The sequence below is a fragment of the Chrysochloris asiatica genome, unplaced genomic scaffold, assembly GCF_000296735.1.
Source record: "Chrysochloris asiatica unplaced genomic scaffold, ChrAsi1.0 scaffold00039, whole genome shotgun sequence".
Lineage (NCBI taxonomy): Eukaryota > Metazoa > Chordata > Mammalia > Afrosoricida > Chrysochloridae > Chrysochloris > Chrysochloris asiatica.
In genome coordinates, this window is record NW_006408557.1 from 16,259,110 (window position 1) to 16,273,234 (window position 14,125).

At 44.1% G+C, this 14,125-nt stretch overlaps 1 protein-coding gene across 3 annotated transcripts in view; it reads left to right on the plus strand.

Moving 5' to 3' along the window:
- Positions 1 to 14,125, plus strand: part of PYGB (phosphorylase, glycogen; brain) — a 71,849-nt gene that overhangs the window by 28,581 nt on the left and 29,143 nt on the right. For 2 of the 3 annotated variants that reach the window (XM_006860669.1, XM_006860670.1), the window contains 8 exons: positions 4,159 to 4,237; positions 5,333 to 5,436; positions 6,897 to 7,028; positions 9,026 to 9,137; positions 9,653 to 9,735; positions 11,330 to 11,473; positions 12,130 to 12,222; positions 13,774 to 13,920. In XM_006860669.1, coding sequence (XP_006860731.1) covers positions 4,159 to 4,237; positions 5,333 to 5,436; positions 6,897 to 7,028; positions 9,026 to 9,137; positions 9,653 to 9,735; positions 11,330 to 11,473; positions 12,130 to 12,222; positions 13,774 to 13,920 — 894 coding nt within the window. The remainder of the gene's footprint in view (positions 1 to 4,158; positions 4,238 to 5,332; positions 5,437 to 6,896; positions 7,029 to 9,025; positions 9,138 to 9,652; positions 9,736 to 11,329; positions 11,474 to 12,129; positions 12,223 to 13,773; positions 13,921 to 14,125) is intronic. The other variant, XM_006860671.1, reaches the window with a different exon arrangement.

Consider the following 14,125-nt stretch of genomic DNA (forward strand, 5'->3'; position numbering starts at 1 on the left):
CAATAGATCTGTATTGGAAGAAGTGCAGCCAGAGTGCTCCTTGGAGGCCAAGATGGCCAAACTTCGTCTCTCATACTTCAGACATATTGTCAGGAGGGAGCAGTCGCTGGAGAAGGATATCATGTTTGGTAAGGTAGAGGGTCAGAGAAAGAGAAGAAGCTCCCCAGCAAGATGCATTGGCCAAGTGGCAGCATCGATGGACTCAAGCGTGGCAACAGTAGTGAGGTTGGCCCAGTATCAGGCAGTGTTTCATTCTGTTGTGCATAAGGTCGCCGTGAGTCAGCATCATGGATCTTGATGGCACCTAACAACAACAGTTAACAAACTCGCTACCCCCTAAGATTCCTATCTAGTCTATCAAGCTGCTGTTGTCATTTTGATCGTAGTTCTTAAAGGAGTATTAGTATTGGTATTAGGCTTAAGGGAGACTTTTTTTTTAAGCTAGTTAAGCTAAACTGTTGTTTGGTTTTAATAAGACTTCAGGGATAATTCTGATTTAAGGTTCAAAGATTATCTCAGGGTAATAGTTCCAGCCTCCATGACTGTAGAAAGCCCACGAGAACTTGAAGTTCTAGTCTGCATTTCCCCCCTTTTGATCATGATTTTTCTATGGAATATATTTTTTAAACTTTTATTGTGAATTGAGTGATAGTTTACAGGGCAGATCAGCAGTTTTACATCAACCAATCATATTTTTGCTTCATTGCAATGGTTACAATCCCCTCCACACACCATTGGTTAACAGTATTCACCTCTATTCCCCCTCCCCTTTTTTTATGTACGCAACACACACAGAAAATATATATTAGTTTAAATGAGCAAAGGGCATAGCCCTTTGATCCCATGGGTCTAGAGTCTTCAGCTGCTCTAGCTATTTAAGCCATTGCCTTTTCTTCTGTCTCTGCTGTTGCTGCTTTTCTGGTTAGGATCCATGCTCTGATCATGTTCTTCCTTCTTGGTGGTGCTAAGGTCCTCTGTTCTTGGAATGAAAGATTGACTACCCCCATTTTGTTTCACATCTTCTACCTTTACAGTTGTGACAGTCATAATTAGTTATGGTAACAATTACTCATTACTGAATCAAAAGTATCCTCCACCAGATCCATCTGGACAAGAGGCAAACTATTGAATGGGAATTCTACCTTACCTGCCTCGTTCTGAAATTAAGCACAATTTCAAAAGTTTGTAAGCTAGCCACTTCATGCCTTTATAGGCCCTCAATTTTAGTAGCTAGTGTCTAAGATGCCTGTACATATCAACCCTGTATACTGAGGAGACAGTCTTGATCCTTGATATGAAGAATCCTTATATTTCTGTTGGAATTTTGAGCAACTGCAAGCAAGGGTCCAATTCATCAAAATTGTAGCAATTTATGCTTGCTTCTTGTATCAAAGTTCTTTATCTTTCTGTAGTCGAGTTCTGGTCAGCAAGCCATCCAAGTAAGGTCAGATGGGTACTTTCTGCAAGTTTGAGAGTTCCTGCATGCCTCCCCCCACTTCAGACTAGCTGGTCTCTTCCCTTTCAGCTCTTGCCTCCATTGGCTAGGTCAGTGTCTATGGGATTAGGAGTTCCCAATGATAGCATAGGCCTACTGACCCAAACAAAATGAAGTCGGTTTAATCATTACGTCTTGAAGTTAGTTAAGGATCGGAAAAACTAAAATGTTAAAAAGGATTCTTGCCTGTTTGTTCCCCTTTCCCAAAAGATAAAATGTTTAAGAAGGATCATTGCCTGATTGTTTCCTTTTCCTTAAAGGTAGAATGTTTGAAGAAGTTTATTGCTTTATTGTTTCTTTTTCCAAAACATGTTATCTTGGTGTTAAAATAGATTAAGTGTACATCCAAATGTATCTTACCTTATATAATGTGCCTCCTCTTCATAATGGATGGGATGGTCTTGAGAAGCTATTCTCACCGTCTTCCAGACTGCTGGCTTTCTGTTAATAAAGCTTGGATTGGATCTCTCCCCATTGCTGTGATTGACTACAGTGACAGGCAACACCAAGTCTCCCTAAAGTTCAGACCAGCAGCCCTTCCTCTTCTCTCTCTCTCTCTCTCTCTCTCATCTCAAGGTCATTGGGTGTCTATGGAAAATGGTCGAACTCAGCCCATGTCTTCATTGGTGCATTTCCCCCACTTCCACTCACAAGTAGACCAATGTGGTCACTCGTGAGCTGATATGCCTGCTTGTGTATTCCCTTTGAGTTTCAGTCTTAGCGAGGGATTTGTCCTGATGGGCTGACTTTTCATGTCTTAATCCTAGGTGAATAGCTTGCTTGATTTTTGTAACAACAGTCTGCTTCCCTCCCCCCTCCTCCCCTTGCTGGTCTTCCTTTGAAGAAGTATCTTCTGTTCTTTTAGCTGCTCTGGGTTGGTCTGCATGTCCTTTCAAGTGGTAATGTTCTACCTCAGAAGTTTCTGGGTGGGGCTCAGGATTCCACCTAAGGCCCCATTCTCTACAAAGGCTTAACAAAAAGCCTATTTCAATGGGCAAATAAAACCCTTTTAGCTAATCCAATCTGTTATAGGCTAAAGAGAGGTTTACAAGCTTTCTGTAATTGTATTTCCCAGTATTCCTTCCTACCTCACTTAAATGTCTATCTTACTATAATAGACAAGGGAAACCAATATAAACAAGACAACCCCATAACTTAACATTATTTACCCTCCTTTACCCATTTAGACTATGTCTTCAGCCATACACATCACAGAGCCCTGTTGTCCCAAGGTTGAGTATACATCACCATTTACCACTATCCCATTTAGCCCATGCAAACCTCCCTAAGTCTTCCCCTATCCTCCTTGTCCATCCACCCCTCTCTCCCTTCTTGTGTCCATTACTCGAGCTATCATGTGTCTTATCTCCTAACCTGTGCCTTACTGTCCCCTCCCTCTCACCCCTGGCAACCATAAAAATTTTTTTTTCTTCTAGTATGGATATCTTTTCTTAAGCTTTTACAATAATGGTCTCATACAATATGTATCCTTTTATGACTCACTAATTTCATTCAGCATAGTGTCCTCAAGGTTCATCCATGTTTTGAGATGTTTTGCAGGTTCATCATTATTTCCAGGATAGCATAGTTTTCCATTGTTTGTAGGTACCAAAGTTGTTTAACTATTCTTGCATTGATGGGCATTTAGGCTGTCTCAATCTTTTTGCTATTGTGCTGTGGTAAACATTGATGTGCTTATCTGAGGTTGTTATGCCCAGAGTTCAGGGTTTTTCATTCTTTTTTTCTTATTGTTCTTCTAGCATACTAGTATTGAGAGAATATGTTCTGCCAGGCCACTTTCTAATTCCAAAGCTGCTCATAAAAGTTCAAGATAGTCTCGCTGCCTCTGACCAGACTTTCACCAGTCTTCCTTTCTAACTGTCGCTGTTCAGCTTCTCCTTCCAGCAAGCACTTCTCTAACCTTTCCTATGAAGTTCATTCAGAGTTCCAGGATTTTCATCTCTGTTTCATTTGGTCTCTCATGTCTTTGTTGTAAAGGGTCTGTGTAGTGTGTCTGCCTAGACCACCGTCTTGTGGGAGGTCACGGCCACCATCCTGTTTTACAAAGTTTTTTTTTTTACAATTGAGATACCTCAGGCAAAACTGCTTTTAGGCGTCACGTTAACATACATTTCATTAATATGAAGTTAGAAAACTTACAGTGATCATTAGTTTGATTTTTTAGGCTATATGTTTGCGTGCCCACTATAAATGGGCTAGTAGCCTGGCAGTAAATATTGTTGGCTAGTTTCATTTTGACTGTTTATTCTTAAGTGGTTTTGCATTTTTTAAAATAATCTGGAAACTTTCTGTTCATTTCCTTACATTAACATTGGTTTTTGACACTGGATTTTTAGTCTGAGAGAAAATAGATTCTGACTTTTGAGCTAAGGAGCTTTGGTGGAGCAGTAGTTAAGAGAGCTTGGCTGCTAACTAAAAGATTGGTAGTTTGAACCTACAGCCTTTCCATGGGAGAAAGATGTAGCAGTCTGCTTCTATAAAGATTACAGGTAGGGACTCTTTGGGACAGTTCTGTACTGTCCTATGAAGTGTTGCTGTGACTAGGATATGATTCAATGGTACAGGTTACAGGTCTTTGATATAACTTTACAACATTTAAATGTCCTTCAACCTATAAAATATTACTTTCTCTGTATTTGCAGCTAGGACTAGACTTGGAGGAACTAGAAGAAATTGAAGAGGATGCTGGCCTTGGTAATGGAGGCCTGGGGAGGCTGGCAGGTAAGCACAGGCACTTGTTCAGGGTAAGGTTGGTCCTGAAATGGCAAGGGCAGGCATTCTCTGGATGCTGATATCTGGGGTAAATTTGCTCTCTGCAGAGTAAGTGGGAGAGTGTGTTTCTCAGATTTAAATCTTTGCAACCAGTGAAAACGTAAGAACAAAATATATGTTCTTTCTCATATGAGAAGCAATTCATATTTATCATTGAGACAGCTTATCAAACTGAGAAGGGTTCTGAATATATCACCTACTTCTAAGGTTCTAAAAACCAGTACAGTAAAACCTGCAAAAGTCAGAATTTGTGTAAGACAGGAATCTGTCAGAGAAAGTAAACTCAAATATTTCCCACTATAATAAACAATAAAAAAGTTGTAAAACCACACTCTGTCAAAGGTGGAAAACATGCAAGTCCCAGGCAACAAGGCAGTCCTATAGAATTCCAGCACTTACAGGTTTCACTGTAACTGAGGAAAAAACACATGTATAGAAATGCCCATCCACAATACACATACACGCATTCTATGCACACACATCCACCCACTACTTAATCTATACTATGCACACACCGTGCCACAACCCCCTCACACACACATCATATACTTCACGCTACTCACACACCATCTACTCACATATACATACACATACAACCGCATAATCTGTATCACAATCATACCACATACACTACACACATATGACACACAACACACACTTACTGCACCATACACACACACTACACACATCCTGTATATGCCACACACACACCATACCGCATCTACCCTACTTACACACGTACCACACTACATTACAAACATACACACTTTGTGAATACCTCTCAAGTTACAGCTTTACTATGGAAAACAAATTGCCCTAAAATAACAGCCGTTACTACTGGGGATGGTGCTCCCTTGGACAACCATATTTGATATACAAGGTGAGTGCGTTCATTTTTCCTTTTCATGAAACCTGAAGTTGACTGTGGTCACTCCTGAATCACTGTCTGTCACCCTGCAAACCAGAACTCCCCTATTAGCATCTGGGTCTAGATCCCTCTGATCGACTTTGATCACAACAAGCTCTTTGTATTTGGATTTCCAGCCTGTTTCCTTGATTCGATGGCCACCCTGGGACTGGCAGCGTATGGCTATGGAATCCGCTACGAGTTTGGGATTTTCAACCAGAAGATTGTCAATGGCTGGCAGGTTGGTGAGATTTGATTTCTTCATTGTTTTCCAGCTCTCATTCCCATAAAAAAAAATAAACAGGAATGCTTTTAGTTAGGGTTTCTATGCTTTAAACTCCTTCTGTGCATTTATACCAATTACAGGCAATGTGGAAGTAGACCTAGATCATACCAGTCTCGTGGACTACACAAGTTTGGGATACTTACTTGTTGGTATTGCATAAAACTGGTGGTTACTTGTTTCTATGTGACCTCATTGTAAATCACTTCCATGTGGTGACTGGTAGGCTGGTTGGGAGTAGAAATAGGGAGCACCAGATGGTTCCATGCCACTGGGTAGTGAGGGTCCCCAAGTGCATACGGGTGTCCCTATGATCCTGAATGTGGAAAGAAGGGCAGTGCTCTGTGTGTTTACCATCTGTGGGATGGCTGACTTTAAGGAATTAGTAAAGAGAACAGTTATTGTAGGCCTTAGATGCCGTTGAGTCATTTTGGAGAGTGAACTGCTGAGAAGAATACCTAACAGAAGAGAAGTGTCTCTATGTCATGGGTGGTAGGAAACACCGGGGAGGGGACCAAGCCCCTCAGGCAGTCATGAAGTTGGAAGAGTCATTTTGGAATTATGTTCTTTTCACCAACGTGGCCTTGACCACATTAATTTGCTGTTGTTGCTATTATTGTTAAGTGCTTTTGAGACAGTTTTGGCTCATAGCCACCCTATATAGAGTTTCCAAGGAGTGGTTAGTGTGTTTGAACTGCCGACCTTTCAGTTAGCAGTTCAGTGCTTATCCTACAGCACCACACAAGGGCTCTTAGTTGTAGTTTGATTCTAATAAAATCAAGACTTATTCTTCCTAAGGGCCAATTTGCTTTGCACTTTTGTCACTAATCCTACAAGACCCCATCACCTCACTGGTGCCATGGAGCGGGCTCCAAGTGATACTGTTTTTTATTCCAGCTTCCTTGATGCAGTTCACATACCATGCACTTCACCTCTGCAAAGTGTACAATTTAGCGGTTTTTAGTATAGTCACAATGCTGTGCAGTCATCACTATCTAATTCTAAAACATTTTCATCATCCAAAAAGAAACCCTGCACTCATTTGTAATCCTGCAGCAACCACTAGTCTACATTCTGTCTCTGTGGACATGCCTGCTCTGGATGCTTCATATAAATGGAATCTGTTAGCACATGGAGCTCTGTGACTGACTTCTTTCCCTAAACATCACTCTGTCCAGGTTCATCCACTCTGTAACGTATGTTGTCAGTACTTTAGTCCTATTAACTACCAAATTCCGGTGATTCTCTTCTTTGGGCTTTAGTGCATTTTTCCTGCATTTTACATGCCTGCATTGGGTTTTAGTTCTGTTTCCATGCTGTTTTCAGTGTGACACCCTCACTATGATGTGGGCTGGCGCCAGGGACTGCTCCCTCACTCAGGCCCTTCTCTCCCCTTGCCCATTGGTGGCCCCTTCTAGGTTGAGGAGGCTGATGACTGGCTGCGTTATGGCAACCCCTGGGAGAAGGCACGGCCTGAATACATGCTTCCTGTGCACTTCTACGGTAGAGTGGAGCACACCCCAGATGGAGTCAAGTGGCTGGACACACAGGTATTGAATCCAAAGTCTTTGAGTAGAAATGTTGAAGGCTGAAGGAGGGATGCTCCATGTTTCACTTTCATCACCGATTACCTTTTGAAAGTAGAGAGCTACTTCTCTGGAGGACTCAACTCTAGGTAGCAGCCTAAGAACTGTCTACGCTCTTCATACCCCTGCTTTCCTACACTTCCAACGGGACTTTCCAGATGAGAAATGCTAAGCCTGGCAGCACATCCAGGAGAAGCCACATGTCTGTCATTTAGCAGGATTATATGTTTGGGTGAACCCGGCAGCCATGCATGTTGTGTGCCGCCTACTGAACATTCTGCTGTGTCCATGTAGTTGAATAGCAAGCAAAGTCGCATTCTCACAGGGTTAATAAGGGTGGACACAAGACCTCCCTAGCACTTGAACGTGCTCTGTCTGTGTGGTTCATGTGCCCTCTAGTGTACTCAGAGATCCACCAATAGTCATGCACACTGAAAGCTCTGAGCTCCCGCTAGGTGCCCAGAATTGGGCACAGACACCCTTCTGTCCAGACCAGAGACCTGTGGTGGACCAGACTGAAGGATAATGGTAGTGATAGTAACAGAGATGTAGAGGTGGGAGAGAACTGTTCAGTCCCAAGGCAGAGTGAGAGCAAGTCGTTTCAGGGGTAAGGGGCGGAAGCGACACCATGAAAGGGGATATTTGTGATGCACCGTGAAGCTTGAGTGTCATTAGGACTTAAACATGTGATGCCGGTAGAATGAGTAAACCAGAATGAGGCTGCAAGACTGGAAGTTGTGGGCATGCTGAAGCGGTAGCCTTGCTCTCATGGAATGTGAGCTTTAACCACAGATGCACAGGGCTACAACTGACTGGAACCATGAGGCAGAGGCCTAAGCTGCTTTGATACGTTGTATTTCATTTGAAAAAGCAGAGATGGGAACCAACATTTTTGAGTGTATGCTTATAGAAGAAGGTGGTATTTTGGTGTATATTGGAGAGGGCACGAGGAAGGTGGGTTGGAGAGCTGATGGTGCAGGACAGAACGATGGCCTCAATTCTGCAGGGCAGGAGGGAGAGAGCTGTGGTATCGGCTTAGAGATGCTTTGCAGAGGACTTGTGTAGGAAACAAAGGAAAGTTGAGATGGGGCAGGGAGGGAGAGGTGACTCTGGGACTTTGGTCCTGGCAACAACTCTGCAAAGTCCTTTATGATTTCAATACTAACGTGGTTTCAAAGCCCACAGTAGTATTTATACAAACTGCAATAAATATACCTCGTGTAAGTATGCCTCCAGGAAAGCCCAGAAGTTTTGAGTTTTTGCCCAACATTTCCTGTGCTTAATGTTCTGGATACATCAGCATAATGTCATGGAAAAGGGAGTATAAGCTTCAGGCATAGAGAATTGGTCCTGCATTTTTTCCTGGAAAAAAGTATGAGGAATTGGTTTGAAGAGTGCTGAGTTATAGGGTCAAGGCATCCATAGGAGGAACCTTTCTATCAATCTTTGGAAACAGTCAGAAAGAGAAGTCTTCAACTGGAGAAGTTAGTCAAGTCCTGGGATTGCTAAATTGAGCATCAAGTAAGAAGAGAGAAAGCTTAAGACCAACTTGAGGCCCCTTTTATTTGGGATGATAGAGGATGAGGAGACCAGAACAGTTGTCAGTGAGATAGGAAGAGCCAGGTGAATGCAGTCCTCCTCCAAACACAAAGAAAAGAATATTTAAGTAGTATGTCCATAATGCACATACTGAAGAAGATAAAGCTAGAAAAGAGCAAGGCTTAACTGACTATTGGCAATGGACAGATCTAGATTTGTGCCCTCAGTTGTGGTAGACGGGAGGTCCGCTGGTTGGTGCAGGTTTTAGCTGGGGACAGATCATGTGTGCTTCCAGCCAGTAGAGGACAAGAAGCTGAGCCTGATAGGGAGGTGAGAACATCTCCATCAAAGGTCGGTGTTGATGCCTGCTCAGGGAAGGATTTTTAAGGTAAGTGGCGAGGACCTGGATGTCTCCTGTGCAGGTGGTGCTAGCCATGCCGTACGACACGCCGGTGCCAGGCTACAGGAACAACACTGTCAACACCATGAGGCTATGGTCTGCCAAGGCACCCAACAGCTTCAAACTCCACGACTGTACGTGTGTCCCCGTCTGTCTGCCCCAACCTAAGAAATTGACACTGTGGGCCAGCTTTAACACTCAATGTGCTCATTATGGAATGTACTTGGCTCCCCTGGAGAATGCTGGTGGGCACCCTAGCCCAGGTGGGCTCTGAGCTGATGAGACTGGTACTCAGTGAGTCCAGTGAGGTCCAGGCCAGAGGCTGAGACCGGATATGACTTGCTCATTTCCATTTGCCCTAAGGAAGAGGGGAAATTGGGGTTGTAAAGCATGGGAGCATTAGGACGGGTATGGAAGGCCTGCCCTTCCACAGCTACCGGAGCGAGGGATTGGTGCCCTCTTAGGAGCAGACAGTGAGGTGAGGCAGAGCAACAATTCCTAGGGGGGAGTGGGATGTTTATTCAGAAATGCGTGTCCCTGATACCTTTCACATAAATGATTGGTAAGTTTTGGGGCTCATATTTCTGAAGCCACATGGAGGTCATTTGTAGGGGCCTGTGCACACTTACTGTACCTTGTCTCTATCTAGTCAATGTGGGTGACTATATTGAGGCTGTCTTGGATCGGAACTTGGCTGAGAACATCTCCAGAGTCCTCTACCCAAATGATAATGTGAGTAGCATGCGTGGTTAACACGCCTGTACTGTACCTTTTCCACATATGACGAAGTGAACCAGAGGCTGAAGGACCCTTGAGCAGAAGCTGTTTGCTGAACTCAAGTTGGGAGGTTGGACATTGCAGTGGTTATTAGCAGCCCTGTGTTGACATTTGTGAGCATATTCCCACTGTCAGGGAGTAAGGACAATGGTAATTCATCAAGGAAAATGCCTGTTAAGGTCTCTCTTTTGTCACCTTTCTCCTGAGAAGAACTTATAAAGGAATTTTTTGCCTCCTCTCACATGTCTAAATAACACCCTCCATCAACACAGTACCTCCTAGGGACTTAGTGATGAGAGGCAGGGTTCAAGCTGATCATATGCTTCTGCATGGAGAGGGATAGCAAAGACAGGGTGACGAAAGGGGGACATGGTATAGAGATGGGATGTAGGGATAGGATAGGAAGAGGGAGGTATAGAAACAGGCTGTAGGGATGGGCTGGGGGGAATTTGGACATGGAGTACAGGGATAGATGATAGGATGGAGCAGAGAAAGGGGATGTGGGGACAAGGTGCAAGAATTGAATGTGAGAATGAAACATGATAATGGGGTGTTGGGATAAGGTGTGGGGACATGGAGTGCAGGAATGGGATAGGGTGCAGGGATAGGAAAAGGGGACAGAGTGTGGGGAACCGGGATGAGGTGCCAGGCACAGAGGGCTGGCCCAGGCCTGTTGCAGCCATTGTTAGCCACATAATGCAGCTTATCCCAACGTTAGCTGGGCAGCCTTTGTGCAGCAGAGATTCAGAGCCTGTTTTGCCATGGTGCTCTGAGACACACAGCAGTCGTGGTTTGGAAAGTGCAGCACTTGATGGCTATGGCAACCACAATCTGCTGAGGTTAAACTTAATGTCTGGTGGCTTTTTTGGTTATTGCTGCAGTACAAGAGCTCAAAAAGTTTGCCTGCCCTAGTGGGTTGTGTGGTTTTAAAATTGGCTGTTTGACTCTATCACAGGGATGTGCATATAGTGGCGAAGGGCACTGGTGCTAAAACACACCGGTCCTCACACAGCACACAAGTCCTTTCTACCTCCCCTGAGAGTTTAAGCAGATTCTCAGTCGTAGAGTTTCTGAGTGACTAGCACTGGGCATATCTGAAACTTCGAATTGGTAATGGACTGCATTTTCCATGCTCAGTGTCTGCACATGGTTAGCATGGCCTGGCCTGCTGCCCAGGCTACCTCCATGTCTGAGACTGGTGGTGCACTAGAGTTCTGGCCACTTGCTTTCTTCTACCCAGAACTTGAGCACATCCACCTGACCCCAGGTCTCCTGAGGGGAGGATATGGGCCCCACCTCCGATGGGGACCTCAGTGAAGTGAGGGAGCCTTGGTACCAAGTTGGGCTGACAGTTTGTGCAAAAACGGAATTGAAAGATAATGGAATTTCTCCATGAACTTTTTGAAGGCCCTTAGTACATGTCTTAGAGTCTTAGAGGTGGGCCTCTGCCAACCTTGCAGCTCTCCCTGTGATGGTGAGTCTCCTATTCTGGGGTGGTAACATGTGAGAAGCCTGCGGGTATGGCATAACTGAGCACCTGTGTTTCCAGTTCTTTGAGGGCAAGGAGCTGCGCTTGAAGCAGGAATACTTTGTGGTGGCTGCCACCCTGCAGGACATTATCCGCCGCTTCAAATCCTCCAAGTTTGGTTGCCGGGACCCAGTGAGGACCTGTTTTGACACATTCCCAGACAAGGTGACTGACTGCATGTGCAATGATGGAGCAAGAGACCATTAGGGCAGGGTTTCTGCAGTATGTTCCCTCTCAAGACAGACACGGCAGAGGGTGGGACAGACTAGCAGCACCCTCATCGTGGCTTCTCCTGCCTCTGACCTACCCTGTACCATGCCTCTAAATGTCTACCAGTACCATCAAGGGATTCCTCCTGCCTTTCTCCCTGCCCAGGCAGCACAGACTATGAAGGAGGGGAGCTGGTGAAAGATCATTCCGTGTAGGCTATTTTAAAACACTCCATACGGTAATGGAAAGGAACATTCAGTCAAGGATGAGAGCCTATTGTTGGAGAGCAGCCAGAGCAGGGCCTCCTAGAACACTTGCCTGCTGTCAGCCCTGACTCCCCTCCTCCCATAAGACCCTTGAGATCCTCAAAGCATCTACTTCTAAGAAGTCTTATTCAGGGTCGTTATGTCATCCCCAGTTCCTAGCACTGTTGTCAAAGCTCTGCCACAAAACCTATGTGTTGTCCACTAGCTTCTTGTCAGTTTCCTCATTCAGAGAAGGGTATGACCATGTCTTCTAATCTTGGTGCTCCCAGGCTGAACTCTCTGTCCCCACCAGCAGATGTCAACAGCAGGCTTCTAATTGAGGACCTGCCCTTTCGTTCATTTCAGGTGGCCATCCAGCTGAATGACACCCACCCAGCCCTCTCCATCCCTGAGCTCATGCGAATCCTGGTGGATGTGGAGAAAATGGATTGGGACAAAGTAAGCACTAAGGAGAATGCTATATGGGGCTGACAGTGTTCTCTGTGGACCTGGCCATATGTGTAGAGGGTTGGTGTTCTTTTTTTTTTTTTTTTTAACCTTCATATATATTTTTTAAGTGTTTATTGTGAATTGAGTGATACATGGGAGAACATCGGTTTTACACTTATCGTTTCATTGCAATGATTACAGTCTCCTCTGTGCATCATCATTCAACAGTATTTGCTTATATTCCCTCTGGTTTTTTTTGGGGGGAGGGGGTGTACACAAAAACACGCAGGAATATATAATCATTTAAACAATCAAAAGGCACATTCTGTAAGCCTGCCTCCTGGCTGCCAGCACTCAGTCTTTCTCTTTCTATGAGTCTAGTGTCCTCAGGTGCTCTCTCTCTCTCCATGTCCTCATCTCTGCCTCCATCTCTGGTATCACTATCTCTTTGGATAGGGTCCCACATTCTGCTCCTGCTCATATCCCTTGGTGGTCCTAAGGTCCACTGTTCATGGATTGTAAAATTAACTACTCCCCTGTTTTTGTTACAAAATTTCTACCTTTACAGTTGTAACAGTAGCAATTAGTCATGATAACAATTATTCACTATTGAATCATAAGAATCTTATCCCCATCTCTGTTCACCAGATCTGGTGATGGTGTTTTTAATCAATCCAATAAAGCTATCCAAAAAACTATTATGAATAGCTGATCTTATCCTTGTTATTGTTATTAAGTGTTGTTGAGTTGGCTCTGACTCATGTACAGGGTCCAGGGAGCAGCTGGTGGGTTTGAACTGCCAACTTTGTGGTATTGAAGGCAAGGAAAGGGTTATGGCACTTCTTAAGACATAGTCCAGTGCTGATCCTATAGCACCAAAGCAGGAGTCCTTGGAAGCTGAGATATGTATATCATTGTAACCCTAGGAGAAATAGATAGAAACTACCACTCATGATGACAGAGTGGTAGAGAGGTGGGTGGTAGAGAGAGAAGGTCATTTGGAGAACTTCTGGTGCTCTCCCACATGACAGGTAGACATGAAATAAGAGCAAGAGTGTGAGGATCAGGAGACAAGAGAGTGATTGAAGGCAAGGAAAGGGTTATGGTACTTCTTAAGACTTATGTATGTGTTTTATTTTAGGATTCATGATAAAAAGTAGACAGTATTAAATTTTAAAGAAGTGTATATTTTCTGTATTTTCATATATAAGTTCTCTTGACTCAGCTCTTTGGGTCTCAGATCTTTTAGTATAGTGAGATTGTCTCATTTTTTGCTTGATTAGATTTTTCATTTTAAATCCACTTTGTGATTGTGTTGTAATTGAGTCAGTTACAACTCATAGAGACCCTATGTAACAGGAGAACTAACTGCCTATAGGGTTTTCTTGATACAACCTTTATGGAAACAGATTGTCAGAGCTTTCTCCTGTGGAGTGGTTTCAAACCACCAACTTTTGGGTTAGCAGCCTAGAGCTTAACCATTGCATCACCAGGATTCCTTTGGGTTGTCTTTTATTATTATTATTATTATTATTATTATTATTATTATTATTATTCCAGGCCTGGGAAATTACGAAGAAAACATGTGCGTACACCAACCATACAGTGTTGCCTGAGGCCTTGGAACGTTGGCCCGTGTCCATGTTTGAGAAACTGCTGCCGCGGCACCTGGACATCATCTACACCATCAACCAGAGGCACTTGGATGTGAGCATCTGCCCCTTGGGGGATGTGGACTGCATGAAGGCCGCAGCCCTCATCTTCATGCATGGTGACGTACTTGATCTATGAGAGGAGTAGCTTATGTCCTCTAAATTATGGGGACAGTGGAGCTGTCACTCAGCAGCAGTGTGGGCTGGTCTCTTTGCAGAGGTCTTGTTTATAGGGGTTTGTAGATTCAGCCATTTTTACA